The following is a 16,696-nucleotide window of genomic DNA, read 5'->3' on the forward strand; positions in this document are numbered from 1 at the left end:
CAAATTAGCTTCAAACACACGTCAGGAAAAATATTTTATTTAACACAAAATGTAATTTTGATAAAATCAGTAAACAAATCATGGGCCATTAAAGTATGTGAGTTTTAAAATGAAAACAGCTTGACTCTTAACACTTCTGTGTGTATCTGTGTGTGTGTGTGTGTGTGTGTGTGTGTGTGTGTGTGTGTGTGTTGGCCTTATCAGAAGTTGAACCTGGTGACTGCAGGCCACCCTGTTTGACGTCTGATCCACTCAAAGTAATGAGCGACCTGTCAGAGAGAGACAGAGTTAATACTGATGTCACTTCATTAGTGAACACGTGAAAATATAAATATAAAAGCAAACAATGAAATAAATTTACTGTCAGCTGTGTGTTTGTAAGATCTGACCTCAGTACAAACAGACCCTGGCACTGAGAGTGGAAGGAAGGAGTGTTTATAGAGATTTATTTGTGGTGCAGTCTCATTTTTTAGGGGTCTAAGATGGCCGAAGACTCATGGAGTTTGGCACAGACATCAGGGTTCTGTAGTGACGGGGCTCTGGTGTCACCAGTGGGCTCTATAGCGCCCCATATCCATGCCCCAGTGGAATAATGTTCCTCCAATGATCACAAAGTTTGACTAAAACATTGCTCTCATCTTCAACAGCATATAAAATTTGGGTGAAATTTTTTAGCCCAACGTATGTCAGCCATTTTGGATTTTGTGAGTTACATTTCATTTTACCAGCATGTTTTAGACAGGATGAACTGAGACTCACAAAACTTTGAACACATGTTCAAACCAGCAGCATTTTGATTCAAAGGTCTAACTGGGCTTGGACGCCCCTGCCATACTTCAACTCATTAAACTTAGCACCCGCACTCAAACCTGTGAACATCATGTGACTTTATAGTGATTAGCGAGCTCCGTTGTGCCCCCTAATACACGGAGGTGAAGAGGCGAAATTGCTCTTAAGGCCCTGACACACCAAGCCAACGGTCGGCTGTCGCCCAAAGTCGGGCCGTCTGTCGGCCTAGTTTTTTCAGTGTGTCCCGCACCGTCAGCACTTTGGCATCTGCGACTTATCGGCCGATTGAGCATGTTGAATCGGCAGCGGAGCTTGTCGGTGAGAGAGATCACTCTCATTGGCTGTTCAGGTTTTATTTCCTCGCCCCTGTAGCGAATGAATCTGCCTGTAGTGAAACCGGGGCTAACCGGTGCTTCCTCCTCAGGCTCCACTTCACTCAGCTGCCCCACAGACCCGCTGCTTCTTCACACTTTAACCTGAATAATAAACCGGAGCTAGCTGGAGGGAAGCATGACCGGAGGGAAGCACAGCCAGTTAGCCTCCGCTAGTCTCTGAGCTAGCCCCGGCTCTCCGTTTGGATCCAACCAGAGCACCGAGCCCTGGTTTGTTATTCAGGTTAAAGTGGGAAGAAGCAGCGGGTTTATCGGGCAGCTGAGTGAAGTGGAGCCTGAGGAGGAAACACCGGGACCGTCTGGATGTAATAGTCCGTGGAGGTGCTGCGGTGCTCGGCTGCACAGATAGGAAACCCCTCGGCTGACAGGATGTACCACTCTCTCACTCCGCTCTCTCTCTCACGCAGGCGCAGAACGTACGTGCTACTTGGCCGTCGGATGTAGTCCGTGTAGTGTGTTCAAATGCAACTGACACAGGGCGACGTGAGGCGACGTAGACGACGCAACAGTCGGCTTTCGTCGCCGCTAGTTTGTGATGTCGTTTTACCTTTACATTCACAAAAAGTTTGTGTTGCTCTCACCATTTTTGGACACATTTCTCACTGGGTTTCATTGGCTCCGCCCATCTGGAAGTTGGCCGTTTTAGATCTTGTCCATTTTTCATGTATTTCATATGAACTTTTTCAAACTCCTCCCAGAGGGTGTTTTTCAGATTTGTTTCAAATTTGGGTGGTATAACCCTCCGATCAATGTGACATTAAATTGTGAAGAAATAGTTGATAGTTCGATGATGTCATAGGTCACGTCAAAACATGACATTTTACGCACTCAGTCTAGTTCAAATCAAAGATTTGCACCAAGAGGGGTTAAAACAGGCGACCACTTGCAGTGTGACGTTCGGCAAGGTTGTAAAAACCCGCCGGTAAATTTTGTCTTGACCAGCGGACTTCACTACAAGCTGATTGGCTGTTGAAACAGGTGACGTGCTTTAAAACCAGCCGCCGACCATTTGACCAGCTGAGTGTCAGGTGACACCATCAACTGGCTCAACTCAACCTCAGACCGGCCAGCTCACACCGCTGACACTTTTCTCTGCAACGTTCTAAAACAGTTTGGTCACCAATCCTTGGTCTGAACTGGGCTGCACTGGTATGGATCTCTACGAAACTCCTCCCACAGGATTCAACAGATCCATCTCAAATTTGGGCAGCAGAATCCCCAAACCTTCATGATGCTGAATCGTCAAGCGTTCTTGTTTTTAAAGAACAGCATGTCCGTGGCAAGGCGGGCAGTTTGCATGTTTCGAAATGACACCTGAAGCTCTTGGAACACGAAAACTGCCCCACATATCACATGCTGGAAAAGAGTCCAAGCCTGAAGACGTCTACATGCTCATATTGACTCAAAGTCATAGCGCCATCTACTGACAACAGGAAATGAGCATCAGTGTCTTCTAGCACGACACAGTGAGCACAGGAAGTAGTATTTTAGCTCCACGTACTCAATGCAGGAAATACCATCTAACTCCTGCACAGTGTCCGACTTCCATGTGAACACGCTGCCCCAACAACCTGAATCCTGCCAGCGCTCCTGATGCGTACGCAGATGCCCGTTCACTGCCTGCAGCTTTAATTCTACTTCCTGTGTGTGTGTGTGTATATATGTGTACATGTACTTCTCCTGTGTATTTACCTGCGTATAAACTCCAGGGAATCCCGGCGCTCCACACCTCTCTCCCCAGCTGACGAGGCCCCACAGGTATGAAACCCCCAGTTCATCTTCACAGACCAGCGGACCTCCACTGTCCCCTTGACACGAGTCCACACTGCCCTCCAGATCACCTGCACACACACACATTAACACCTACACTCATGTGTCTATGAAGCAGCTTGTGTGTTCACATCTCATCCATCACACACACACACACACACACACACACCCACCTGCGCACATCATGCCGGGTTTGTAGCGATCTTTGTAAAACCTCTGGCAGTCTGTGATGAGGGACACGTTGGCCCAGAGCAACACCTGAGCTGATCTGCCACCTGTCGACAGGTTGAACAGGTTCATTTAATCACCAGAGGAGCTCACTGACTCTAACGTCACTTCATAAAGTTCCAGTCGATGAAACACGTACTTGCAGTTCGTCCCCATCCAGAGATGCTGCAGGTGTGGTTGGGCTGAAAGAGCTGGGTGGACCAGGGAATGCAGACGGCGCTGACGGCCGGGTTGTCCTCCAGACATATGTCCGTGAATGGAAGCTTCTTCAGCAACACCAGAGCGATGTCGTTCTCATAGGTGTTGGCATTGTACCTGCAAATCATTCAGACACACACATGGGTCTCGTGCTCTGTTACAGGTCACGTAAAGTTTAAGTGCACGTGCAGTGACTGAGGGTTCAGGTCCATACATACTTTGGGTGGATGCGAATTTCTTCAACAGGAACGATGTCAGTCGTGTTCTGAGCTCGAGACTTCTTCCAGAGAGAGAACTTCACCTTGAATGCAGACGGGTGGGGTCTGAGGAGACAGAGAGAGGCAAGACACTGTTGATGCCATTAACAAATGTAAAACATGTTAACTGCTGTACATGTTTAAGATCCTTCTCATTTTAACTCCTTTCTTTACTGCTGGGTAGTTTCAACATTCTGTGCTTTGTGACGCCAACTCTTCCAGCTGATCCAAGAAGGTTTTTAAGAGTTTAATCAGCTTAAGAGGAAGGCGACTTTGTAGTTAAAGCTCCAGTGTGCAGGACTCAGTGGGCAGAAATGGAAATTAATATAACTAGTCCATACCCACTGAGTGCACAGGTGCCCACGTACAGTTTCACATGGTGTGTGTTTGGGACACAGGTCATAGGAAACTGCAGATTAAATAGTCAACTGAACCCATTAAGAAGAGCAATGTATTCAGAGTGTTTGTGAAGTTGATAGTAGACCCCGAGATGCTTGAACTCCTTCACTAACTCTCACAACCTGGAGGGAACAATCCACCAAAGGCCTGGAGAAAGAGACTAAGGGCTAATGGGAAGAAATGGAATTGGTCCTAGGTCTGTAAGGGCTTAGGGCTTGAGTCAACAAGTCTGTAAGGGATCCATTTGGGGGAATATTTCACACTGACACCACTGCTTCATCTTTTACTTGTTACTGAACACCGGTCGTACCTGACGCAGTGAGCAGCAGTGAGTACCCAGCACCCTCCGATGTAAGCGCCTCCACAGTCGATCTTGCGGTTCTCCTCCAGAGCAATCTGCCACTGGATCTGAGTCTGCAGGACACCAAAGGGTTTCATTTGAAACTACAAGAAAAATACAGTATTTGCAATTTGCTTCAAGTTTTATGTCCAATGAAAATAAATGTTTAACCTTGTTAACACATCCATGAAGTGTTTATTTGAGCAAATAAGCAGTCAGCACCATGGCATTACCGCCTTGGAACTGCAGGGTACTAACAACAGTCTCAGGAAGACAGATTCAGACTGACGGGGTTTGTTACGTCACAGATCTAATGAACCAGTCCCGTAGCACTACGGCTGAATGAGGGTAATGAGAGGACTGGCTGCATATTGTATTTTACAGGTTACAAGTTTACAAGTTTTCAACCTGGACCCTGTTTTCACCATGACAGCACTTAAGGCCCTGACACACCAAGCTGACGGTCGGCCGTCGACCAAAGTCGGGCCGTCGGTGAGCGTCTGTCGGTCTAGTTTTTGCGGTGTGTCCCGCACTGTCAGCACTTTGGCGTTGGCGACTTTTCGGCCGATTGAGCATGTTGAATCAGCGGCAGAGCTTGTCAGTGAGAGAGATCACTCTGATTGGCTGTTCAGGTTTTATTTCCTCGCCCCTGTAGCGAGTGAATCTGCCTGTAGTGAAACCGGGGCTAACCGGTGCTTCCTCCTCAGGCTCCACTTCACTCAGCTGCCCCACAGACCCGCTGCTTCTTCACACTTTAACCTGAATAACAAACCGGAGCTAGCTGGGAGCGGCTAGCGGAGCGTTAGCCGCAGCATGACCGGAGGGAAGCACAGCCAGTTAGCCTCCGCTAGTCTCTGAGCTAGCCCCGGCTCTCCGTTTGGATCCAACCGGAGCACCGAGCCCTGGTTTGTTATTCAGGTTAAAGTGGGAAGAAGCAGCGGGTTTATCGGGCAGCTGAGTGAAGTGGAGCCTTTGGAAACTGGTCCAGCACTGAGCCGAGTGTCAAAGTGTTTAATTTGTCACTTATGAAAGGATCCCTACAGAGATAGAGCTTTGTGTTAAAGATCCTTTTTGTTTCACCAGAAACAGCCCTGAAACACATGAGCATATGGGGTCCAGGTTGAAAAAAACCAAAGTTGCCCTTTAAGTTTCACAATCACTTCAACTTGTCAGAGCAGGCGATCGGGAACTAGGTTGATCTAAAGTTTAAAAAGAATTCGATTACAGGAGGGAATCAACTTGAGAACTGATGTAACAGCTGATGATGATGATGATGATGATGATGATAGCAACACACAGATGTACTGGTAAGTGTAATAAGACAGACAGGTGTGTTTCTAACTGACCGGTTTTGCTGGGATTCCTCCCACCACTCTCTTGTATCGGCCGTGGCTTACTCGGTCCTCCACCTCCTCATCGTCCACTGTGGTCGCATTGGGAATCCCGCAGTACAACTGGGACTCCAGAAAACGCCTGTCGTTGATCATTTCTGGACAAACATGCACAGAAGTGTTGTAATTCATATTCAGCACTGATGAGATCTGGAGGACACACAGAGTCCTGCACGGGTCCATCTCTGAATCCCTGAACCGACCCGTACTCGTAAAGCTCAGTCCCAGAACTGACCCTTAATTATACCCGTCATTATGTCTACGTCAAAGCTGCACTCGCCCACACCTGCTAGTAAAAGTCCCATGACCTGACCCGCACCCTCGGGCTGCAAAGTTTCATGCCTGGAGTCCTCCATGTCGGTGACCAATGTGACGACGGGGTCAAAGGTTACACTTGTGTCACTGACTTTCAAAATAATAATAAGGAACTGTCAAATTATTAAACATATACTGCACATCGTTACTCTGTTTTATTCTGAAAAATACAAAAAAGTTCCCACTCAGTGTCCGCCCGCGTGGAGCTCATCTTTACATATTTTTCCCTGTTACACAGTTGTGTTCTGTTGGTTACCTGTTGGGTACCCAAGTCGGTGCAGGACTTGGACACAGGCCGTACCCTGACTGGTTGTAAAGCGATTTGAGGCTTGACTTGTTAACTGTTTTCAATTTTCAGTTCAATTTTATTTATAAAGCCGAATATCACAAATCACAATCTGCCTCAGAGGCTTCACAGCATACGACAGCGGATAAGGAAAAACTCCCCCATAAAGAAACTGGACTTGGACTTGAGTAATGTCAAAACCATGTCCGTTAATCTGCTGCCATAACAGCCCCCTCTTTTTGGTTTCAGGCTCTCCATCAGATGAACCTGGGTGCAGGAATCTGCTCCCAACATGGATGTCCACATACTTTTGGCCTTAAGGTGCACCATTACTTCTGATATACTACAAGTGTTACTGTCTGGGCTGCATACCTGTTTTTGGAGAGATGTATTCTGAAAAAAGGAGAACAAAAACAAAGTCATTATCATCTTCACCACTAACAGCAACAGTTTACACCTCAGTTCCAGGTATACCTGAGTTCTTGGGTGGTTGGTGTGTCGCGCTCGACTCTGTGGAGAACAGAGGAGACAAAACGATTATTACAAAATCAAATCAGACAGATGGTGGAAAACTGTCAGAATCAACAGCAACAAGATTACTGCACGCTGTTAAATATGTGACTGTACATTCACAGTAAATTACTGGCTACTAGCTGCGTTACAGTAAGTTACCATTTTATTTTTACAGTAAATTATTGTGAACTGGCAGCACAGTATACTGTGATCTCACCGTAGTTCTGCCAGGACATTACTGTGATTTAACAGTGTGCTCCTGTAAAATTATTATATTTACCTGCACGAATTTCACAATAAAATTCTGAATTCACTTAAATATAGCCTCTAAGGATAAAATAGTGTAATTTATTGTGAAATATTTCAGTTCCCAAAGTTTGTCTGTTTAAAATGTATTAAAGATTTATCACAAACTTTTTGGTCTCATCAGACTACACTTGAGGCCCATTTCTACTCCCTTTACGTACAAAAATAGATCCTGTTAATTCAAACGTTGTGACTGTCACTGCCCTCATACCTCCGTCCACCTGATGGCGCCGGAGGGCAAAGTAAAACAAAACAAGACGACAGTGGAGGAGTCGAGTCGGCGGTGGTCTGTGAGGCTGTAAAATACATCGCCACATGTGAACGGAGAAAAATTTACACTATATTATTAAATAATTTCATCCCCCTATTTTTAAAATGTCTCCAACAGTCGTATCTGGGGTTGTAACAGTGTGAAACTTTCATGGTACAACCATGTCACTGCCTTATAGAATTATTATTATTATTATTATTATTATTAAAGAAAGTATGTAAAAAAAGTAAAATAAAGTTGAGTTTGACCACCACAACCCGACTTGAAACCATTGTTTTTTAAATGGAAGTTTGTGTAAAACCTTTGAAAATATCTAAAATAAAGTTGTCAACTTTCAAATGGCATCACAGTGTACCTTAAAACCATGGTCATATCTCATTTGGACAATGCTATACTTGCCCCATTATTTCCTGTGGTGCTGCTCAGTTTCATCCATAATCATAAGCTTTCAGAAAATGTGCACACATGCAGATGAAATTAGCTCAGAGTACTACTCAAACAGAGTAACTCCTGGTGTTTGTAAGGTCACTCCAGCAGTAACTTCCTGCAACAACTCAAATCTTGCAAGACGTGAGATTTCAGAGCCAGACTTTCACTCTCTGACTGAGTGTTTTGACTTGCCACTGCAAACATGGCTGAATTTGTACCCGATTTTGACCAACTGGATCTGGATGAGCCATTTGAATTTGATGAGCGTCCGTATTTATTTGAACACGGAGTACACGGACGTACACGGACGCAGAGCTCATTGAAACTGAAGAGCGGACGAGGAGAGAGAGGGAGCAGCAACAGGCAGAGGAACATGTCTGAATCCAGCTAAAGGTAAACACAGACGTTCATTTCTCCTTTCCGTTATGTTGTCAGATAATTATACTAACAATCCGAGCCTATCTGTGTGAAAAAAATGCACTTTTAGTGGACGTATTTTGACGTTGTTTGACGCTGTCTGAGTGCCCTATTATTTAATATAGCGCGCGCTCACGGGCTGCAGGCAGGTCAGCCCTAGCTTCATACTGGAGACATGTCACATATTGAACAGGTTTGGATCTACGTTTGATTGTACAGAGCACCCAGTCGTCTCTCTCTTTCTAAAATATTAAAATGTCTTTGTGTGTATCTCACTGAATTCCTTGGTGTGTTTCTCTATTTCGTCCTCGCCAGCCAGACAGTCAATCTGTCCGTCGTTGAGTGCATCCAGATGCACACACACACCCGTCTTGCAGAGGAAAGCATTGTTCCTGCAACCTGACACACACAATAATTCACACAGTGACAGACAGGACTTGCAGGGTCTTAAAATCTATTTGTGTGTGTGTGTGTGTGTGTGTTTACCTTTGCAGCACATCTCGTCACTGCGGTCGCCACAGTCATCGATTCCATCACAAGTCTGGCTCAGAGCCACACACTTTGAGTTTGCACAGGTGAAGCCACACTTTTCCTCTGAAACACAAAGATGAGATACTGTGACGATACTGGAAAGGAGAGCGTGATACAATGACCACCACGATCACAGTGGAGCGTCCTCAAATAAATAATCACTGTGACACTGGTACAACAGATGCAGGACTCAGCACAGAAAAACAGGTTTACTTAACAAGCAGCGTATCAGCACACAGGAGTCAGTGTCAGAGCAAGCAGAGGTGTCAAAAACACTGAGTTGAAGACCTGATCAGAGCTACAGGATCAAATACTGACGGAGATTTACTGAGAGATGTTACTGGAACACTGGACACAAAGAGACCAGGGAACACACAGACTAAACCCACTGCAGGAAGGGTAATGAGGGACAGGTGAAAGGAAGGAAGGTGGATCCAACAAACCCTGGACTTTCACCTGGGATGCTGCTGTTCACTTCCCAACCCGCCCTCATTTAACATGGTTTGGATCTACATTCATAAAGGAAGCGATCATCGACTTCCCGGGTGAAAGTCCAGGGTTTGTTGGACCAATCGACCACCCGCCCTATGTGGACTTTATTGCTCCTCATCTTACACTGTTATCGGCAACGTTTCAAGCTGACGCCATCCAGCAGCGTATCATCCGACTCTTTTCCATTTTTACCTGACGCTGTCACCCACGGATCACACTGCCACAACAGGTGCAATCCGGTCAAACGGCGGCATATCATAACACTGCAAAAGATTCCATCTGGCCACAGTATCATTCATCTGCAGTGCAACCGTTTTAGATGTGTGCATGCGCAAGTTTGAGCGGACGGGGTATCTGTCAATCTCTTCATGTGGCCAATCAGAGGCTCACAACCCCCTGTCAGTCAAACACTTACCAGGTTTTAATTCAGACAATCACTTCACAGTAGTGGAAGTAGTCAACATTTCAACTAGCTAGCTATGCTAGTGCTAGCCAGCACCTACGCATCAACTCCCTGATTGTAATCAAATATAGTAACTTCAGCTACTGCTCATTTTAGAAGGACCACGGCAAGAAGGCGTGTTCTTTGTTTAGATTATCGGACAATGGATCATAGTTGTTTTTTTGTGGTTGCCAGCATTAGCTAGCATAGCTAGCATGCTAGCTACGTTACCTAAAAAGTTTTCTGTATCTACTTTAAAGTGTTGATGAAAAACACTGGCGTCAGTTGATACTTTGTCGAGGGTTAATGTTAGCATGAATGGTTTGGAGGGACAAGTCCGTCCGTCAGTAGGGTAGGGGCATGAAACCGTAACATACAACCACAAAAGGCGGCTTTTGGCATCTGTGTCGGACGTCAAAATCCCTGACAAAGCAGCCGTATTTGACAACTTGGTAATAAGAACAAATTGTCTTCCTGTGTGAATGTTGAGCCAAACCATGATGGTTTTCTTCTAAACCTAACCACGTGCTTTTGTTGCACGGGGAAATGAATGTAAATATGAGGTGTTCCACTGACGTAACTTTATTTTGAAAAAGACTGTATGTGTCTAACCTGCAGCCCCAGACATTTACATTGCATAACTATACTGCAGAGGGAACTCAAACTCACTCAGAGAAATTCACCAAAAGGAAACTCAATAAAATAGCTTACAGTCACTTACAGGTTATAGAATGATTTCACCTCTGATAAACTGCTGCTGTGGGTCAGTGGTTCCTGGTACATGTTGGAAACTAGCATCGCTAACTGTGAATCTGTTCACATCAAAACCTTTTATTAAGCAGGTGCTGTAACGTCACAAATTCACATTGCTTCTTTGTTTTGATGTGAAAGATTAGAAAGATTGATATGTTCGTGTTGTTCGATCAAGATGTGTTTAGATAAAAGATGAAAGGAGTGAACCAATAGAAATGAGTAGAATCAGTACATACTGACCTTTTGGTTCTCGGGATGTGTCATAACAGGTTACCGTAGCGACCTTCCTGCCGCCAATCCGGATCTTGTCGTAGATTACACACTCAGCCAGGGAGGACTCATAACCTTGGCAGTGGATGCTAACACAGCTGCCTGGAAGCTGGTTTTGGGGATGGTAGGTTAACAGCGTCTGGTATGACGTAAAATCAACACTCAATGCACCACTGTAAGCACAAACACACACACACACACACACACACACACAAGCACACAAGTCATACTGGAGGTACAAAATATACTGAACCACTTTTGGAGTTTGTGCTGTTCGCTAGCAGTTGATGTCAAGGTAAATTCATCCCACAATTTTATGGTCTCCATTTTGGCACGTAGTTAAACATACCAGTACACGATGCATATTGTAAACATGCATTATAATATATAGAAACATATCTCCTCTCACAGTGAATTCCCATGTTCCTTGCAGACCACGTTAGCTGTTGCCATGTTCCAAATCTTCTTACACACCAGGAACTCCTCCGCAACTCCAGAGCGGTCATCAGGAATGGAGACCCGGATAACTCCCGTCTGCCGGTCAATTGAGCTACTGTACTTGGGGTAAGAGGCTGTGGTGAGAGAGAGATAAAGGTTACGTTAACTACGAGCAGGAATGATGCCAAATGTACTGCAGGCATTGCATGTGTCTGTGAGAGCCAACCTCCGCAATTTTTTCCAAAGTGGGACATGGCGGGTTTCTTGGTCAGACATGAGTAAGCCATCACCTGGAAAACAGATTGAGTAAAATAAATCAAAATTTTGTGACTTTCTTTGTATATATTTTTTTTGTCTAAAACTTATGACTAAGAAAACGGTTGCATTATTGGAATAAGCAACATTTTAAAGGCCTGTAATGAGGTTTCAGTGATCCTGATTTCATTTCAGAGCCTGGTGATCAATTTCACATCTTTTCAAGTGGTTCGGCAACCTGGTCTCACTCTGAAGTCGTTGAATACTGGTGCTTGGGTAGACACTTCCGGCGTCAAAGATCAACAACAAAAGCCATCCTTTTATGTCGGCATGATACATGGCTGGTCGCTGTTATTGTGTAACGGCGACCGGCGGCGTCAGGGGGAAACACGACCGGACAACAATGTAAGTTAACGTGGCGAATGTCAGAGTAGGGCAGGTGGGAACAACAACTATCAACTTTGACCCAGGAAGCCGGTGTCCACTTCCTGTAAGACTGTAAAGCCAGACCCTGTTTTGTTTTTCCTAAACGTAACCACATGTTTGTGTGTGTTGTTGAAAGAAGAAATTGTCAATTGTCGGTGTTGTACCGACGTAGTGCGAGACTGTAAGTAAACGTTAAAATTTCCTGTGAAAATGGAAGTGGATCTTTAAAGAAGACAATGCATAAAACAAGTGAGCATTTGTTGTTCCATAACCAGCTCCAATTCCAGACCAGCTGTCGATACCCAACCCAATACACACACTAACCTGGCAGTAGGAGCGGTAGTTTCTATTGTCCCGTCCACAAACTGCAGTCACATTCTCAGCGGGACACAGGTAGGGTGGTTTACAGGAGCATTGTCCTTCGATGCACCGCTGCCATGGAGGACAGAACACCAGGTCACATGACGCACGAGTAAACCTGATAAATGATGGAAGATAGATCATACTCTATTTATACACAGATCATTACAGTGAACTAAGAAAACTGAATGAATGTTTGTAGCAGTAGGCCTTAAGCCAGGCAACATTAAGATGTTTCAACCCTTAACCGATTTTGAAAATGTGAGACTGAAAACAGTTTTGTTCCTGCAGTGTGTGGAGGCAACAATTTATCCAAAACTGAGTGGGTACACTGTCTCAGAAATTGAACTCTTTGTTGGATTTTCTCCTTCATGTCACATTTCCTTTGCTTCCCTTTCTTTGTGATGGACTTCGCAGGTCGCACTGGAACCAGACTCAACTTTTGGGCTCAAATCACAAAGTAAATACAGTTGTAGTGACCGTCTTTCTACTGCCTGGTGATCGAGAATTAGTCCCTTAAAACTGTGATAAATTAGCAGACCTCTGAATTTATCAAAAAATATGCAAGAATGCAAAAAAGTAAATTACAAATATAACAGCCCGTAGAAACTAACAAAGATAACTAAACAACAAAAGGAGGAAGCCCAGACATTCAAAATACACTTACTTCTTTTCTAGACACTCAGGTGAACCCAGAAACTCGTCGTTCTTAGGTGTTTGAGGAGCTGTGGGGGCGGGGCTGGTAACCAGTGGGGTTGGAGCTGGGGTTGGGGTTGATAACTGTGGGGTCTCTGAGGTCTTTGTGATCTGTTCAGTGTTTGGGAACTGCCGGACCTGTTCGATCCCTGAGGTTTGCCAGACCTGTTCGATCCCTGAGGTTTGCCGGACCTGTTCGATCCCAGAGGTGTGCCGAACCTGTTCGATCCCAGAGGTGTGCCGGACCTGCTCTGGCCATAATTCATGGTTATTATCTCGATAACCTGAACACTGCAAAAGCAATTGAAGTGCAATATGCTTAGAAATCAACAGAGCAGGATACAAAAGAACATGATAATGCACATCATCTGCAGCTCTGGCTTTTGTCCCGTTAAATTTTTATGCAGATGATATACGACTTTATATGTCTGTAAAAATACAGGTATTTGTTGCTTGTTAAACTCAGCAGCTGTTTTATCTTTTGTTGAAAATAGTCCAGAATGCTGCACCTGTACGCTGTGAAGCAATAACAATGTAATACCGTTACATAACTCGCCTTAGGGCTTGACTGCAAAGACTTGAGGCTTATTTGTGACTTTGCAAAACAATGACTTGGTCCCACCTCTGCAGTTTACAAGCCAAAGTCAAATATGACCACTCAATATAACATTATTCTACATAATCTTTGTCCTGTGTAAAGCAACGTCAAGACAAATACATGGTCAGAAATCCTAATTAAGTGATAAAAACACAAATAAATAAATGTAGAAATACAGTAAAAGAAAAAATGAGAGTAAAAGACCGCATGAGTTAACTCACTGTTTCAGAGTGAAAGACGATAAGAGACACCAAGACAAGAGAAACTCCGGCTGATTTCATCCTGACAAAGACAAACAGTCTGCGTTCCTCCACAGTTCAGCTTCTTACAAAAATCTTCTTTCTCCTTGTGTGCTGAAAAACTCGTCACTGCTGGGCAAAAAAAAGAAGAAATAATAAAATATATTTTACAAAGGAGAAACAGCTGCAGATTGAGACAGAGAAACAGTAATTATCTCTGTAAGGGAGCAATGTGACTGACGGTTTGATATGTCCTCTGTCCACTGATGATGTCATCAATCAATCATTAGCTTGTCTTGTCAGTGTTGACACAAACATGTGCACACAGACTCCAGTGTGATTCTGCTAACTGGCCATGCTCTGTACTGAGTCAGGGGAGGTGCTGTTTGTGTGCGAAAACACATATTCCAGTAACCACATAACACAACACAAATATTTGGCAGCACAGTGACTCAATACTGATGGTCGATGTCTGAACCCGAACTGGCTGCATTCGTTTCCTTCTACAGGCCAGAAAAGTTCAGGTCAGACAAACTGGAGGCTAAAATTTGTGTGTCGGCGTGAACAAGAAAGATTCCTGCAAATGTGATCGTGAGCGCTTTTGACAGGTTACAGTAGGAAAGTCACAGGTGTAAATAATACAGTGTATCACAGCTGACTTTAATTTAGCTGTGCCAGTTTGAAGTCACGTTAGCAAAGTTTGGAATTTTTACGTTTTGTTAATAATTTTTGTTTTCAGTCCTGTTCAGTTTCAGTGAGTTTACAGAGCGGGTTTACTTGTTTCAGTTTAGTTTGTTTAAAAATGTTTCATTGTAGGTTAGTTTTACTAGCTTCAGTATTCAATTTAGTTTTTTTATTTTTACATGCTGAGACCCTGCATCCTCATATGAGGACATTTGGGGTTTCCTGCACCCTATACTTGATTCTGATTAACCTACTGTCCTCATTCATGGACACTTTTTTGTGCACAAACCACAATACACTATTCCATGTAAAAACAAGATGGCAGCCATGTCTGCCAAATCAGTCTGCAGCCGATCCCCACACCATTAACTATAATAAATCTGGTTTGAAGTCCTGGTGTTGCACTTGCTGGCTCACTGTCATGTTGTCATAGTTTATAGGCACATAGACATTTAAAGAGAGCAGAGCCATCATTAATGTTATTAGTAACACCTGTGCTTTTCCAACTATGACAAGTCAAAGCGTCTGCTGGGAAATGGCCTACTCATGCTGGGACAGGCGACCCTGAACAGGAGAGATGGATGGAAGTACAAATAAGTTAATGTTCAACATTCAATCAATAAAAAAAAGTGTTTCAAAATCACAGTTGACTTTATCTGTGAGGCCGTCAGACCTCTGAGTCTGGGTTTTCCTACATGTACACACACAAAACCACAAACCACCCAAGCCTCCTGCTACACACACATGATCAATACGATAATGGGGGCATGTACCTTTACAACAGCCTTCAAAGTGTTGGCGAGTTGGTTTGTGTACAACACACAGAGCTGAACTCAAACAGACAGAAAAGAGGCCGTGTGTCACAAACTGATGTAAAAACCCAGACTGGGACGCGTATTCCAGCTGCGTTGTATACATGTCCAAATAATGTTATTAAAACCAGAATCACAGCAGCATACCCCACATCTTAATTTGAAATGCTACATTGTGAATAAGGCCTACTTTAGAATATCCAAATGGAACAAACTGTTCACATGATCCACATCAAATTTAGAATAAATAATAATAAATAATAAAAGTATTTGTCATAAATAGCAAATGGATTCTTGAGTTATGACTCAGATCATATTTTGTGAAGTCCCTTTGACCTTTGACCACAAAATCAGTTTATTTTCAGTCCAAGTGGATGTTTGTGCCAAAAAAGAAATTTCCTTGAGGTGTTTTTGAGATAATGTGTTACAGGGATGATATAGATGGACGGATAACCTTAAACATAGTACCTGCGGCCACGACCATTTCTGGCATGAAAATAGTGGAACATTAGTGTCAGTGTGGAAGACGTATTCAGATCCTTTACTTAAGTAAAATTATTAATGCCAAACTGTAAAAGTACTCTGTCACTCGGAAAAGTCCATTAGATGGTTTTTCCATGAAAAATGACTCATCAAAATAGTGCCCAGTTAGTTTTTTGTCAAATTATTTCAGCTTCACTTGTGTAATCTAATATTTATGAGAAAAAAAAAATCAGAATTTGTAAAGTAACTCGTAACTAAAAATAACAAATAATTGCAGTGGAGTATATATCAGTCCCTCCAGAAAAATGCAATTATGCAATCGCATAATTCAACACATAATCAGCCAAAGTCCACATATTTATGCGGGGGCCGCATTTTTTCAAAGATGCCGCACTTTGGCCGCATAAATCGCCGATTTCCATGCAAAATGCACGAAATATGCAAGGCTTGCATGATTTCATAATCCCCGCATTTTCGTTGCAAAAAAGTCACATATGTCTTAGCAGAACGCTGAAAAATGTTGCATTTACTTCACACAAGAGCAGCCATTTTCCCCTGTTGCCTTGGGAACGTTATGAGGTGACGTGGTGGAGGGGGAGGAGATAGAGGAGGGGGAGGAGATGGAGGTTGAGGGAGAGGGGATGGAGGATGAGGATGGCGAATGACTGGCCAGTGTTAGAGGCTACACAGTTATAGTTTTCATTTTCACAGTGGACTGTTTTAGTTTCATTCAGGAGTTGATGCAACTTTACAGTTTGCAGATTGCACTTTTTTGTTACCAGTGGGTTAAACCATACTAGTTTCAAAAGTCTTACAGTTGTAAGTATATTAGTACATTTACGTCACAGTAAGAGATTGCACTTTGTGCACTGGAAGCACTTATTTTAACAGAAGATGTCTGTTTTGTACAGCTACC

The 16,696-nt window shown here is 43.8% G+C and overlaps 1 protein-coding gene across 2 annotated transcripts; it reads right to left on the reverse strand.

Annotated features, from left to right (window-relative positions):
- Positions 1-21: 21 nt before the first annotated feature.
- Positions 22-14,047, reverse strand: LOC125883860 (complement factor I-like). 2 transcript variants are annotated; one of them, XM_049568469.1, is made up of 17 exons: positions 13,784-14,047; positions 12,936-13,210; positions 12,233-12,386; positions 11,454-11,517; positions 11,199-11,361; positions 10,760-10,962; positions 8,788-8,895; positions 8,578-8,700; positions 6,840-6,875; positions 6,738-6,758; positions 5,720-5,862; positions 4,344-4,447; positions 3,596-3,700; positions 3,319-3,494; positions 3,125-3,226; positions 2,874-3,022; positions 22-269 (listed from the first exon to the last, which is right to left on the reverse strand). In XM_049568469.1, the coding sequence occupies exons 1-17, from the start codon at positions 13,841-13,843 to the stop codon at positions 201-203; spliced, it is 2,055 nt and encodes a 684-aa protein (XP_049424426.1). In that variant the 5' UTR covers positions 13,844-14,047; the 3' UTR covers positions 22-200. The 2 variants fall into 2 exon arrangements, with proteins under 2 accessions (XP_049424426.1, XP_049424425.1); XM_049568468.1 differs by having other exon boundaries at positions 12,936-13,255.
- Between the last annotated feature and the right edge of the window lie 2,649 nt (positions 14,048-16,696).

Source organism: Epinephelus fuscoguttatus, linkage group LG23 (genome assembly GCF_011397635.1).
Source record: "Epinephelus fuscoguttatus linkage group LG23, E.fuscoguttatus.final_Chr_v1".
NCBI lineage: Eukaryota > Metazoa > Chordata > Actinopteri > Perciformes > Serranidae > Epinephelus > Epinephelus fuscoguttatus.

Bases quoted from the DNA above. Each gene is read 5' to 3' on its own strand.
- LOC125883860 (XM_049568468.1), bottom strand. From the start codon at position 13,843: ATGAAATCAGCCGGAGTTTCTCTTGTCTTGGTGTCTCTTATCGTCTTT. The intron at 6,759-6,839 runs GTATACCTGGAA...TCCTTTTTTCAG, and splicing joins CCAACCACCCAAGAACTCAG to AATACATCTCTCCAAAAACA. The intron at 3,495-3,595 runs GTATGTATGGAC...AATGATTTGCAG, and splicing joins GAAATTCGCATCCACCCAAA to GTACAATGCCAACACCTATG.